The sequence below is a fragment of the Micropterus salmoides genome, unplaced genomic scaffold (genome assembly GCF_014851395.1).
Source record: "Micropterus salmoides isolate LMB-PRFRI ecotype aquatic unplaced genomic scaffold, ASM1485139v1 Ms_hic_scaffold_11, whole genome shotgun sequence".
Lineage (NCBI taxonomy): Eukaryota > Metazoa > Chordata > Actinopteri > Centrarchiformes > Centrarchidae > Micropterus > Micropterus salmoides.
In genome coordinates this window covers 8770435-8784600 of record NW_024040152.1, presented here as the reverse complement: position 1 = coordinate 8784600, position 14166 = coordinate 8770435, and the positions used below count along the sequence as shown (strand labels likewise).

Here is a 14166-nt window from a genome sequence, read left to right as displayed (position 1 = left end):
AAACTATGATACCAGATTGATATGTGTTCTGCTGTGTGTGCAGACAGACATGAGATTTATCCATATATCACACAGACGGTAAAAAGCACTGACTCACTACTCCTGGACTAACTGGTTTGACGAGAGGAGAGGAAAAGCGATTGGGGTGGGAGGTGGAGGCAGACAGGAGGAGGGTTCAGAGGAGGCAGTGCTGTGTTAGTATTAGAAAACAAGATATGACAGGAAGGATAACAGAAGAGGAGGACGCGGACTGCAGACAGACCAAAGAAGTTCCAGAGTAAAGTTTTTAGTTGTTTTGTTAGTAACCTAATGAAGTTTGGCGATGTTAAGGATAAAAGGATTATTGTACTTACATCATTTTGTGGTTTCGGCGTGATTCGACATTCATCTACCTCAGCAGGTCAGTGCGTGTGTGTACAAATTATCTCTGCTGCTCTTGGCTGCCAAACTTGCAAATTGTACACTTATAACTAAACTTTTACTTAAGCAATTTCTACACTTGAAGGAACTCTGCTGCTTCACTGTTTATTGTGTGCCTCCGATGGGTTAAAAACTGAGTTAATGGCTGACTATGTAAAATGGAATGTTTGCTATGAAATTTCAAAACAATGAAGCTGTGTCACACACCGATGACACCCTAGATTTAGTTTTATTTAACAGGTCTCAGCCCACTAAGACAGCAAGATCATACAAATTCCCATTACGTCAAAAATATTTGAAGCAGTTCTGCAGTTCTCACATTAGCAGATAATTTCTGTGCAGAAAAGCCTATTAAACAAATACAGGAAGTCAATATCAAGGTACAAGCATCACATGAAAGTTTATTAGGCTTAAATGAAAAAAAAACACATAGCATTTTAATACAATAGAGATGTTAGATAGCAAGAGATTAGAAATTATTGCTTCATCATCATGAAACAGCAGTGGTGACTGTGCAGGTAAACTCCAACAGTCTGTTTCCTGCTCTCTACTTTCTGGGAGCCAGTGAACCCATCTCATCTTTTATTTTCCACAGCTCCTGTTGAAAACTTGTGAAAAAGGATCCCAGCTGGCACTCTAACATCATCCGTCCAACATGAGCGAAGACGGGGAGAGACGCAGGCCCGAAGGGAGCCAGGGCCATGGAGCCAGACAGACCCCCAATGTCAAGCCGAAACTCAGCCAGATAGGGACAAACAGAAAGGAGGACCAGCAGAAGAAGAAGCCTGCAAAAGTGAGGAGATCAAAGAGTACAGACTCAGAGAGGGGCAGGAGGAGGGAACAAGACAGGCACCAGGGAGAGAGGAGGCAACGGGGGAGGAGTGAAGAGGGCCGGGGGGGTGACAGGAAAGACAGAGGGAGCGACCGGAGAAAGGTGAAGTCCCCTGTAGATGATGTGGAGGACACTGAGTGCGCTGTGTGTTTCTGCACCTACGATAACGTCTTCAAGACCCCAAAGCTGCTGGCGTGCGGACACACCTTTTGCCTGGAGTGCCTTGCTCGTATCAACGTGACCTCTCCTGAGCTCAAGACCCTGTCCTGCCCTGTATGTCGTAAGCTGACCGAGCTCCCCCACGGCAGGGACCTGCCCCGCCTGGGAAACAATCAGGACATCATAGGCAAACTCCCACAAGACATGCAGAGGGCACTGTCCATCCGCTTCAAGCGTAGTAAGGGAAAACTTCTCCTTAAGAACCCTCCTCCTAATAGCCTGACCAAGCCTAATGTCCTCACTCTGCCCAAAAGGAGTCAGGATGCCCAGGTGACAGCTGGTGGTGACCTTCACTTGAGTGCAATGGAGCAGGGAATAGTCCCAGCCACAGTGGTAAACGTTGGCAGGCCTCCAAACAGGGTCAGAGGTCACCTATGTAATTTGTTCCGCTCAAACCAGTGCTACTACGCCGCAGTGGCGTCCATCATCACCATTACTGTGGCACTCATGCTGGTGGGGATTCTGGCCTTTGTGATCGTACCAAATGTGGTGATTCACAGACCAATGAACCAAACGTCACCGCATCCCCAAGGTGAATACGGCAGCGCTGAGACCCCTTAAAGGGGGCCGGGGATGGACGGGCAGTAGCAATGAAACAAAAGTGGAGATCGAGAATATCACACAAAACTTGTTACGATTCTCAGCGATCTTTTTACCTCCCTTTTCCTCTTGGTGAGCAATGGTGAAGGACAAACTAAGCACTGGGACACTTTCAAGCTGGTTCGGATGCCAAATGGGGAGAACAAGGAGAGCAACATTTTTAAAACAAAGGACACACAGGCTCCAAGTTACTGCATACGGAAACAGGGGAAACTTGTATGTTTGGATTCTTCTCTTAATGTGTTTGTGATTACTGTGAAAGCCAGAAATAGTGTGTATGTAAAGTAACTGTTCATAATGATTAACAAGCTGCAAAAGCTGAAATGCACTAAACTCTGTGAAGAGTATCTTTTGATTGGATCAGGTTGATTTCTATAGCTAGTTCAGGGTTTCTAGTTCTTATAAATTGTGTTTATAGACCAACCCATTGTACATAGCCATTAACAATTTATATATGTGTAAAATATTTTCTCTTTTCCCTCTAAAGAATGGACGTTTCCCCCATAACATCAACAAATAAAGCATTACTTGAGACATTCAAAGATCATTGCTCAGTATTTCCAAAACACATGATGAGAATACCTATACCTATAAACTAATTTGAAAAGTCAACTTGCTTTAACCTGTCCAGAGTTCTTAATATTTGCCAGATTACAGTATAGTAGGAGCGTCCTGTCCATTTTCTGCACAGGTGTCCTCTGAGTCAGAACAGGTCTGTTGCCTATTTCCTTTCAAAAACCTGCATGGCTTCTTTAGACACTCGATACCCTCTAGTGGTGTTAGCAGACCAGTTAACAGGGTGGCTTGAATATTATGAAGACTGGTGCAATGCAACTGGGGACCTGTGACAGTTCAATTTGTACACATATGTGTGTCAGTAAATTCTAAGTCACAGAGAAAAATACCTTAGGAGTAGCAAACTTTTTATGTAAAATACATTAATCTCCAAAGTAACTCCAGCTGTCAGATAAATGCAGTGGTATGCATTATTTCTCTCATGCTGAGGCTGACTCCTGTGTCGGGCTTTGAGCAGAGCAAATGGTGGCTGCAGTTTTCTGAGTCTCTCAGCTCCCTCCGACTTAGCCCAGTGCCAGCTTCGGAGGGTGGGATGGCTTGATCCAAGCTGTAGGCCGACTCTATACTACTACTACTCATATGCCTCACAGAGGTTTGGTCCGCTGCCTACCTTTTTCAGACCCTCAGCAACCTGTTTTCTAAAAAACAACAACACAAATCTGGTGAGTTATTGAGATCATCAGGGGGAAAGTGAGAAATATAAAAAATGCTATTATATTGTAGGCTAATTTATTTTCATGCATCTCAGTCAGTAGCTTATTTGGCAGCAGCACAGCTTCGCTCAGTCTCCTCTCGCACCGAGCAAACGCAGGCAGGATTAAGTTACTATGCTTATGGGGACGTACTGAGTCTCTGTCCTCTGAAACTTTGCATCAACCCAGGATGAGAACAAGCAGACAATAAAAAAGGAAAACAGGGTTCAAGCTTTGCAGTAATAAGATAGTTTCCACCACTCCTCCTGCTGGGAGAAGTTTTTATTGTCCCCACCAACTGTTACATGAAATATCTGCCCTTGGCGATGAGACTATAGTGGAGGAAGAGAATATCACAAAAAACTTGTTATGATTCTCAGTAATCCTTTTGCCTCCTTTTTCTCTTTGTGAGTAACGGTGAAGGACAAATAAGCACTGGAACACATTCAAGCTGGTTCAAATGCAAAATGGGGAAATGAAGAAAAACAAGGAGAGCAACATTTTTAAAACAAAGGACACACAGGCTCCAAGTTGCACATAAAGAAACAGGGAAACGTGTATTTTTGGATTCTTCTCTTAATATGTTTGTGATTACTGTGAAAGTCAGAAATAGTGTGTATGTAAAGTGACTTTTCATAATGATTAATAAGCTGTAAATGCTGAAATGCATTAAACTCTGTTAAGAGAATCTTTTGATTGGATCAGGTTGATTTACATAGCCAGTTCAGGGTTTCTAGTTCTTACAAATTGTGTTTTTAGACCAATCCATTGCACATAGCCAGTAGTAGTAGTTGATTTATACATTTGTAAAATATTTTCTCTTTTCTGTAATGAGAATGGACTTTATTTTCCATACCATCATCGAATAAAGCATTATTTGAGACATTGAAATGTCCTTGCTCAGTATTTCCAAAACACATGATGACAATAATATTTCTATAAACTAATTTGGATTTTGTTTAAAATTTAAATTTAAAATGATGGTCAGCTTGCTTTAACCCGTCCTGAGTTCTTAATATATGCCCTATTACAGAGTAGCTGGGGCATCCTGTTAATGTTTATGACACGTGTCCTCTAAAAAAAACAGGTCTGTTGCCTAATTCCTTTCAGAAACCTGCATGGTGTCTTTATACAACCTATACTTTCTAGTACTGTAAACAGGCCTGTAAACAAGGTGGCTTGAAAACTTTAAAGGTATCATTGAGAAAAATAGTAGTCAGACTTGTATGTAGGTGACATAAAGGGGAAAGCAGACAGTGGACCAAACCACAATGGACTCACAGTGTTGTTGCCCCTTTTGCGTTTGTATTGTTTTACTACTTACACAATTATTTTAATGTGTCATTATAATATTTAATATAATTTTTTTTTCAACCCCCAGATGGGGTAGATCCTGAACCCCTGACCCCCTTGCGATTTCTGCCTATGGGTGGGGGATAAGTGGTATAGCAGACCTCCTCCCCTGCTAGTTTCTCTACTTTGGTGTAGACAGCTTCTTTCACTCCTCTTTCATACTATCTGTCCTGCCTTTGCAAATATGTACATTGTTTTCATCGAAAGAGTGTCCTGTATATTGACCTGAGGAGTTGGCCCTTCTGTGTTAAGCCGTGAGTTTTTGTAGTGGTTGTTTAGTTTCCCCAATATAGGCTACAGGTCTGAACATTCCTCACTGCATTGGACAGCATGTACTAGATTGCTTTTCTTGTGTTTGGGTGTGCAGTCTTTCGGGTGATAAATGATTAAATACGAAGCATTTGCAAAAAACATCAAAATATAAATTGTTAAGGAAACCAGTGAATTCCCAGCTGGCATTCTGATAGTGTCCACAATGTCCCCATGATTAATGAGAAATGCAGGACAAATACTGTCTTTTGTGTTAACTGGCTGGTCATCACTGAAGAGCACCTGCTTATGTTTGACTGCTCTGGTGTAATTAGATATTTTCGACGATGTCAGTGTTGTAAAAATCAAGAAGCCCTGATGATGCACTATAGTATCTGCTGAGCAAACAGGATCAGAAAAATGTCTAAAATGTTGCCCTGCAGGTGAGCGTTATAAGACTTAATTGGATTCTTCTAAATTGAGCACACGCAATTTATGTTTAAGTTATTACAAAACGTCCTCTTTCAGACAAATCCCACTGATCTAACCTGCACAAAGGACAACTCCGGCTCTGGACAATGGATTACAGAGGACAGACATGACTGAGAGAGTCCAAGGCCTCAGCACCAAAAATACACACTGTGATCTAACCTTTACTTGGCTTTCACAAAACACAACCCACATTTGGACTTTAACCCGGTGATATAAGACAACTGGTTGATTTTAGAGCATTTTTAGTGTGCTTTAGTACTTGAGGATAAGCAATGCTGTGACAAGAAATACCAGTAAAACATGAAAAACAAGCAGTGTTCATAGTCTCACATTTATGTAAGGTATTCTAGGCCTCCAGGAGGATAGTTAAAATAATGGAAGTCCATTTCATTTGCTAACCCTTCTGTTTTCCCCAAAACTTATTTTGCCAAAATTGTGGAATAGACTTCCATTTGTAATGGTGGCTATAAAACCTCACAAAATGGAAATATCCAATTGCACGTTTGTTTAACTGTGAAATATATATATAATAAATAAGTATTCAGAGCTAGTATGAGGACACTTGCATCAATCCAGCTTTCTTTTATATTTTCCAGTTGTATGAAAGGCATGACTGCTCTCTGCTGAAACAGTGGTGGAAGAAGTAATTCAGATCTTTTAATTAAGTATAGCAGCAGTACAACAATCTAAAAATAATCTCTTGCATTCGAAATTCATCTTCATCTTCAAAGTGAGAGTACATACATTTTATCAGCAAAATTCACTTAAAGTATCACACGTAAAAGTACCCATTATGCAGCAGAACTGTGCCCGTCAGTGTTACATTAATATATTATATATATATAGTATTTAATATTTTTATACTTCTACTCCACTACATTTTGGAGGCAAATACTGTACTTCACTTCATTTACTTTTACCGGTTTGAGCATCTCAAACATGTATGTTAAGGTAATTCACCTGTCAGTCCGGGCACCAAGGCACTGGCTAGAAGGACTTGTTCACTGGGCTCTGCACAAACTAGATTTTATTTTGAAATGGGCCATTTGGCATATTGAGTAGGATACTTTTGGTAATTTCAGTATATATAAGTACATAACAGTAATTTTGTGGGCTATGACCTACTTTTACTAATGTTTTCAATGCAGGACTTTTACTTTTAATAGAGTATTTCTGCGCTATGCGTAAAAGATTTTAGCAATGGTGACCAGCTGATTAATTAACTAAGCTTAAAGACTGGAAACAGGGGGAAACAGCGATCTGTCCAAAGATAAAAACCCACCTGTCTGCATTTCTAAAGCTCACTGAAGCTAACACATTTTATCTCTTTTGTGTACAAACGTTATAGCCTACATTAAAACCTTGCCATTTAAATCTGTGCCCAACTGGATGGACCCAGTTACTTCCGTAGCTGCTAGTTAAATGGTAAATTGTCCTTGTTACACTTACACAAGTTAAAATGTGTAGTGAGTTTAAAGTTCAGACATGTGATTGGCAAAGGGCAAAAAAGCAGGAAAATATATAGCAGCAGGACCCATATCAACAACTTATTTGGTGGATGTGTTGCAGTGGAATCAAAGACAAGTGTCTAATCCACTGCGCCATCGCAACCTCTCAACAGCTAAATGTGCAACATGAAATAATTGAGTCTATAACTAAATAATATAACTACTAACTTTCAAATTAGTTCAGTAAAGGTTAATAGGTTATTTTTAATGAATAAGAGACAGCAGCAAAGGTTGTCACCTGTTAAAACCTGGTGGCCTAACTGTTAAAGAAACACTTATATTATTCAGGAAACTCTGATCAAACAGTCAGATCAGTCTCTGTCTGTTGATAAACTGTAGGAAAAAGTTTGACATTTCAACTCTGGCAGCGTATAGATAGCCTATAACAAGCAATAATCAAAACATAGGCCAACCCAATTTATCCGATCCTTATTGTCAACTCCGTTTTGGGTGTTGAGTTTTAAAAGGTTACAACAAACTTAATGTATTCCAGTGTTGTCCTTCAAATGTAAAACTGCAGGGTTTTAAGCCAGACAATTGCATTAGAAAGTTAATTAAACCATTGTTTATCTCCTCTTTGTAATGTGAAGGAAACTGACACCTCTTTGTTTAGTGTCAGAAGGATCCTTTTGTCTAACTTCTTCATAGACTCCTAAGATTGGGAGTCGACCGTTTTGGAGACAACCCCTGTTGCGCTGTATGACTAGTTGGTAGAGCAAGGACTGTGTATTCCTGTAGATCAAAAGGGGTTCTAAGTCTGGGGTCAGCGCTCTTTTGTTCGACCAAAAGCAACGTAGAACAGTAAGGTACACCCTTCCTAATTGGGTGACGAAGAAGTAAAAGTAGGTGGTGGCGCATGGTGCAACCGGCTCCAGATGTTCAAATTCAGATGTGTGGGAGACCTGGGTTCGATTCCCACTGTGAGACATCCACCATTGTGTCCCTGAGCAAGACACTTAACCCCTAGTTGCTCCAGAGGCGTGCGACCTCTGACATGTATAGCAATTGTAAGTGGCTTTGGATAAAAGCGTCAGATAAATGTAAATGTAACCAAACGACCAATGGCTACGGTCCTGAGCCATTTGGAGGAAAAAGGACCCGCCCACATACCTGGAGGATATTAACAACCTATTTGATAGAATGGACTGTAAGCTGTGAATTTGTGAGGAAAAGCAACTTTCCGGTCCACTGCTGGGGGCGGCAGTAACCTCATGACTGGAAACTGTACATCTTTACAGAGAAACTTCTTCTGTAATGTCATCTCTTTATTCACTAATTTTGTAATTAAATATTTTTGTTAATTTTAATTTGGACCCAGTTTCTCCTTTCTCAAAATCTGAAAACGCAACATGGGCAAGGTACTCTGAAATAATGTAGTTATTACCAACTAGTTACTTAGCATATACTCCTTAAAAAAGTAATATTAGCTACTCTACTTATTACTGGGTGATATAACGCAACTCTCTCCCGATGAGTCCAAGCATCACTGGCAGCAGCGGCCGTAGTTTCATTCTAAGTTTCACGTTGCTGTTGCTTTAGCTGATGCTTCAATAAGCCTAAGTAGAAATGTGGAACTGTTCGCGGTCAAAAACATTTTTGCTGGTCGCACAAAGTTTACAACGGACGACAATGTTCTTTACTGGGACACAATAATGGCGTTACTTACGTTAACGTTACTTACAGCTGTTGAAAAACAGACTGTGACTGTGGTACACACTGCGCAGGTGTGGAATTGGCAGCTGAACACAAAGGAACATCCTTGTTGATACTTGGAAAGGAAGAAAACTTTACACACGTCAGCCTATAGATGTCCTTTCCATTTCACTCGGCCAGCTCCTGTACCACCCACCCTTCTTTTTTTAAAATTACAGATCTGCATGATTCACGTGGGTTAGATTTTCAGGTCGTAAAAACTGGAATTCCGGATTGCTGAAATAGTGTAGGTTACATTACAGATAATATTATGCAAAAACAGGATCACAGTTCCTATTCGTTTGTCCTACTTCAACCTACCAAACCAAAAACCAAATACACATTTGCCTATCCACACTCCCTGAAACCAATGCAAATTACATGCACTTCCTCTGCAAGGTGAAGCTGAAAAACATATTGTCGCATTAGCTAGGTCTCTATTAAATTAAAATCCACATCTGAAAAACTCTCTGTCTCTTCATTACAATATTTCAAACAGCCACAGTGTGTAAAAGCGGAAAAATAACTCTTTACAAAGACACCAAAGGCAGCTTAATTACATAGCTTAATTAGCTCAGCAGAGAGCAGTTCAGACGAAAGTGTTGTGTAATTTCTCAAGGTGACAGTTAGGGCGGGACTTCCCGTGACTGCCTGCTAACCAGGAAGTCGTCGTGTTAGTTTATCTCCTCCTCCTCTTCCAGTTTTGCGAGAAACGGGAAAAACTAAGGGGCGTTAAGTTGTTTTAATAGCGGGGAAACTAGCCGGAGAATAGTTTTATTCTGGCTCCACAAGGCCTCACGACCCCTGTCGTTTAACTTTGCCGGTTGTCATCGAAGAAACGGCGGAGAAATGGCCACAAGAGGAAGAAGTAGTCACGCTGTCAAGGTATGGGCTAATTTCAACACTCTCCTTCTCAAGCTACAGTATTTACAGTCTGTCGAGTATAACCTGTCTGACGAGCAGCAGCGAGGGCTGCAGTCAGCGTTGGTAGATGTTTTTCAGTCTTACTAAAACGCTGTTTGGCTTATTTGACGAGACAGCCACAGGTGATAAGAGAAAAATCGATCAGAGACAGTTGGGTGAATCAGCACTCCAGTTTATACAAAGCAACTTCCTACGAAATAGAAATTAACGCACACTTGCATGATTTCTTGATTTCATTAAAAAATAAATGTGGCTCAGTATTATTTCCACTTTGTAGTCACCTTTATTGCAATCTCTATTTTATTTTAAGTGTGTTCTTATTATTTCAGGTGGAAGTTAAAAGTTGAGGATCTGCCAGAATCACCACTTTTCTCCAAGATGAGTCCTGCCCTTCCTCATATTTCATCCATTTTAGTCTTCTTTGACACTGTATTGTGTCCTTATAACTTTAGTTACAGCCCAGTTTGCAAACAAGGTACAACCTCAGATCTTTGATTATGCGCTTGTGATGATACACAGGTTGCCCTTAGCAAATCCCATACCTATTGTCTGTAGCAAGGACACGTCTTTCTACTCAGACCCTGTCCTCTTGAACCCACCTCCCTCCCTTTGAGTTACTGGGCCATGATCCGTAAGAAAGGCTCTCTCATTCTCTGTGGTACGTTCCTGTTTGTCACCTGGAATGCCATACTGGTGCTTCTGCTCTGGGGCAGACCCCTGCCTGGCCAGTTGGGCGAGTCTGGCCAAGTGGAAAGACCAACCAGTGATATTTTGGGAGATCTGCTCCAAATGGCAAAGTCGTTCGAAACAGAGCTTGAAATGCAGAAAGAAATCCTGGAGGAGATCCAGAATCATCAGTCACTGTGGCAGCCATCAAACAGAGACAGACCAAAGGTCGTCGCCCCCCCTCAGCCTGTCATTCCTATCCTTGTAATCGCCTGTAACAGGGTCACGGTGCGGCGCTGCTTGGACAAACTCCTGCAGCACCGTCCTTCATCAGAGCTTTACCCAATCATAGTGAGTCAGGACTGTGGACATGCAGAGACTGCTGAGGTGATTCGTTCGTATGGAAATCAAGTAACTCATCTGAAACAGCCGGACTTGTCAGATATCTCTGTGCAGCCACAGCACAAGAAGTTTCAGGGTTACTACAAAATATCCAGGCATTACCGATGGGCTCTCAATCAAGTGTTCAAGACCCTTTCTCATTCCTCTGTTGTGATTGTAGAAGATGACCTGGAGGTAATCACATCATCAATTAATAAATTATTTTTTTTAATAATTCAATAACACATAGGTTCTATATTTCACAGCCTTTAAGTTATTGTATCATTAAAACAGCTGATTTGATTTGGTGAGAGGGGTCATGTAAACTGAAATTAAATTATTTATCTCCTACTCTAGGTGGCGCCAGACTTCTTTGAGTACTTCAGAGCCTTGCTGCCACTCCTGAAATCTGACTCCAGTCTGTGGTGTGTGTCAGCGTGGAATGACAATGGCAGGGATGGCTACGTGGATCCAGGAAAGGCTGACCTCCTCTACCGAACAGATTTCTTTCCCGGTCTAGGGTGGATGCTCCTCAAGGAGGTCTGGGAGGAGCTCGAGCCCAAGTGGCCTGCTTCCTTCTGGGACGACTGGATGCGTCAGCCAGAGCAGCGCCAAAACCGTGCTTGTATACGCCCAGAGATCTCCCGAACTTTAACCTTTGGCCGGCAAGGAGTGAGTCTTGGTCAGTTTTATGACAAGTACCTACGTTACATTAAACTGAATACCGAATTTGTGCCTTTCACCAAGTTAAACCTGAGTTACCTGCAGGAGGTGACATATAGAAACGCTTTTGAGAAGGAAGTTTACAATGCTCCTGTGGTTTCGTATGAAGATGTTAAGCAGGGGCAGCTAAAAGGACCTGGGCCCTTCCGCCTGCAATACTCAAGTAAGGACAGTTTCAAAGTGATGTCCAGAAACCTGGGAATCATGGATGACTTGAAGTCTGGAGTCCCGAGGACAGGATACAGAGGGGTTGTCAGTTTCATCTCAAGAGGACGGAGAATCTACTTAGCCCCTCCTCCAGGATGGACCCAGTATGACACCACCTGGAGCTGATGATCCAGAAGACAGCCTATGTGCAGTTGCCTTTTTGTAATCTCTAAATGTCAGTTCGGGAAAGCATTCCAGACCAAAGACTGATGTTTTTTGTCCTTTTTGATTAAATGATATGTGCTCTAGTTTATTGTCCTTGACAATGCGGAATGGTTTGCCGCTCTTTATGGTTTAGGGTTATTGCCAATGCCACTCAGGTCTTTTTCATTATTCCAAAACATTTAATACAGTGTTGGATACAGCCTAAACATTTTGTGAGACATAACTGCTGAGACTGCAAAATCTATTTTTATATTATGCTAATTGTGCACATGACAATTTATTAATGCATTCAATGCAATCACCTGCATTTTCTGGTAGCCTGTATGTTTGTCTTGTACAAAGATGAAAACATCTGTGGTATGATTGCTTATGGTGGTAGTGACTGGTCATTACTGAAGCATAATCTTTCATTTCATTCTCAGTGTTTATGTTGCGTTTATGAAAATCATTTCTTGCTTACATTTAAATGTCAAATAATTTTGTTTGATGATTCTCCAATGTAGTACTTGTTGCAGGTGTTACCTTGCAAACTATGGCATTTGTGTGTTTGTATATTTTCAGAATAAAAAACAATATACAATTTTGCTTTTTAATGAGTTGCTTAATTCAATTTTACAGAAAGCCTTTATCTAATACACTACAGTATTACCCAGCAATTTATGCCCACTTAGGAAGTTATTACAAACTTAATCTGTGCAGCAAACGTTAAAACCCACTGAACACTATATGTGAGGCTGAATTTGGGGAAATTTGTAATTATAATCCACAATTTTCATAATGGAATGGTGCAACCATAAAAATATGGAGTCGGATCAAGCAGACATAATATACGTGGGTGATACTGTCGGACAGTGTGGAATAAAGGAGAATTTTGTGCTACGTGGGGGGGAAACAAAATGGAAATGAGACACTAGATTTATAAGAAGATGGTGATAACACGGCGTTTTCATAAGTCATCCATGACAGGAATGTTTAATTTTACATATGAGCGTGTTGGTGGTCGCTACGGTAGCCGCCCTGGGCCAAACGTAGCGCTTCCTTTCACCAAACTCGTCTGTTTACTTCATTTGTAATGATGGTGTGAGACCGAAACCGCTAGCTAGCTAGCCTAGCTAAAGTATTGGAGAACCCGGTAAGAGATGGGGGAAAAGACACATGTGATGGGTGGACATACTGATTGGCCACCTTTTACTTTTGATCCCATGACAGTTATTTGTTCTAACCTGTTTGCTATCAACAAAGCAACCGTTCAATTCTAACTGACGGTGTTTAGCGTGCTAGCTGCAGGCGAGGCTAGCTTCAGTGGGTTCGTGTTTCGGGGTGATTTTGATATGGCAGATTGCACAACAGTCGCCACCACTGGAATTATTTTCTAATTTAACCCTGTAAAATAAGTCTCAATTGTTGTAAATAGGATTTTTGGGTTAATTAGCCTTCACGTCTGCTGGGGTAGCTAACGCTGCTGCTAGCGAAACTGTCCGGCCTGGAATGGAGCCAGGCGACTTGCGAGAGAGCCCCGCCGGGTCCGGGGAGTCAGATGCTGGGGATTGGAGGGAGGTTATTCCCGGTGGGGATGAGGAGGTCAAAGCTGCCGAAAGTAATGGAAACACACTAGAGACGGCCCTTAGGGACACCTGCGAGGAAGTCGAAAATGACAAACAAAAAAATGTGGGAGAGCAATTGCACAGTCCATACGAGGAGGAACTGGACCCCAGAATCCAGGTATGAAAGCCAACGTCTGATTTCTGCGCTGGTAGTAACGGTAGTCATTTAACCTGCCCAACCTTAAAATAGACTGACATATTAATTAGCCGGCCTGTATAATCATTGTTAACGGTACCTGGGTAGGTAATACTGGATTGCTTTTGGTTAAGCCTAACTGAGAGGTAGCTATGAATAAGAACATTTGATGATTTGTTTTTGTGGTAAGTGTTAATACTATAATCTGAGCAAATCCGGTTGTCAGATCATAAGTGATTATCTTGTCAGTTGACACAAAACTGCCCAAACATGTCCTTTGCATCATGGTTAACATATATGTGAAGTACATGTCATTCCAGTTCTTCACATACATTACAGTAAAACAATTATATACAAACTGGAGCTAATTTCACCCAGACCATATATGTTAGAGGAGTTAAAAGTTAATAAAAGCCTAAAGCAGTATATTATTTTTTATTTTTTCCCACAGGAGGAGTTGGAGCATCTCAATGAAGCCAGTGCAGAAATAAACAGACTAGAACTGCAGTTGGATGTAAGTAAAAATACACTTTCCACCCAATTAGGTACGATTGTTTAGTCTTTGTTCAGCACATGACAGAAAAATATGGAAAACAGATTGAAAAAAATTGCTTTGATTTTGAAACAAAACTCATGGGAAATATGCAAGAACATGTACTAACACTGTGGGAATTGCTGGAGTCTGACTCTGTTGTTAAATATTTTAGTAGTCTACCCAGAAGCTGCT

The 14166-nt window shown here is 41.2% G+C and overlaps 2 protein-coding genes and 1 pseudogene across 2 annotated transcripts; all 3 read left to right on the top strand.

Moving 5' to 3' along the window:
• The first annotated feature begins 235 nt into the window (after window positions 1-235).
• LOC119897151 (E3 ubiquitin-protein ligase RNF183-like) lies at window positions 236-2607 on the top strand. The gene is made up of 2 exons (XM_038710734.1): window positions 236-400; window positions 1016-2607. Exon 2 carries the CDS (start codon window positions 1076-1078, stop codon window positions 2030-2032), a length of 957 nt encoding a protein of 318 aa, XP_038566662.1. The 5' UTR covers window positions 236-400; window positions 1016-1075; the 3' UTR covers window positions 2033-2607.
• A 6713-nt stretch (window positions 2608-9320) lies between these two features.
• On the top strand, window positions 9321-12283 carry LOC119897150 (alpha-1,3-mannosyl-glycoprotein 2-beta-N-acetylglucosaminyltransferase-like). Its single transcript, XM_038710733.1, has 3 exons — window positions 9321-9518; window positions 9887-10799; window positions 10962-12283. Exons 2-3 carry the CDS (start codon window positions 10182-10184, stop codon window positions 11658-11660), a joined length of 1317 nt encoding a protein of 438 aa, XP_038566661.1. The 5' UTR covers window positions 9321-9518; window positions 9887-10181; the 3' UTR covers window positions 11661-12283.
• A 463-nt stretch (window positions 12284-12746) lies between these two features.
• The window catches only part of LOC119897147, an 8353-nt pseudogene continuing 6933 nt past the window's right edge, over window positions 12747-14166 (top strand).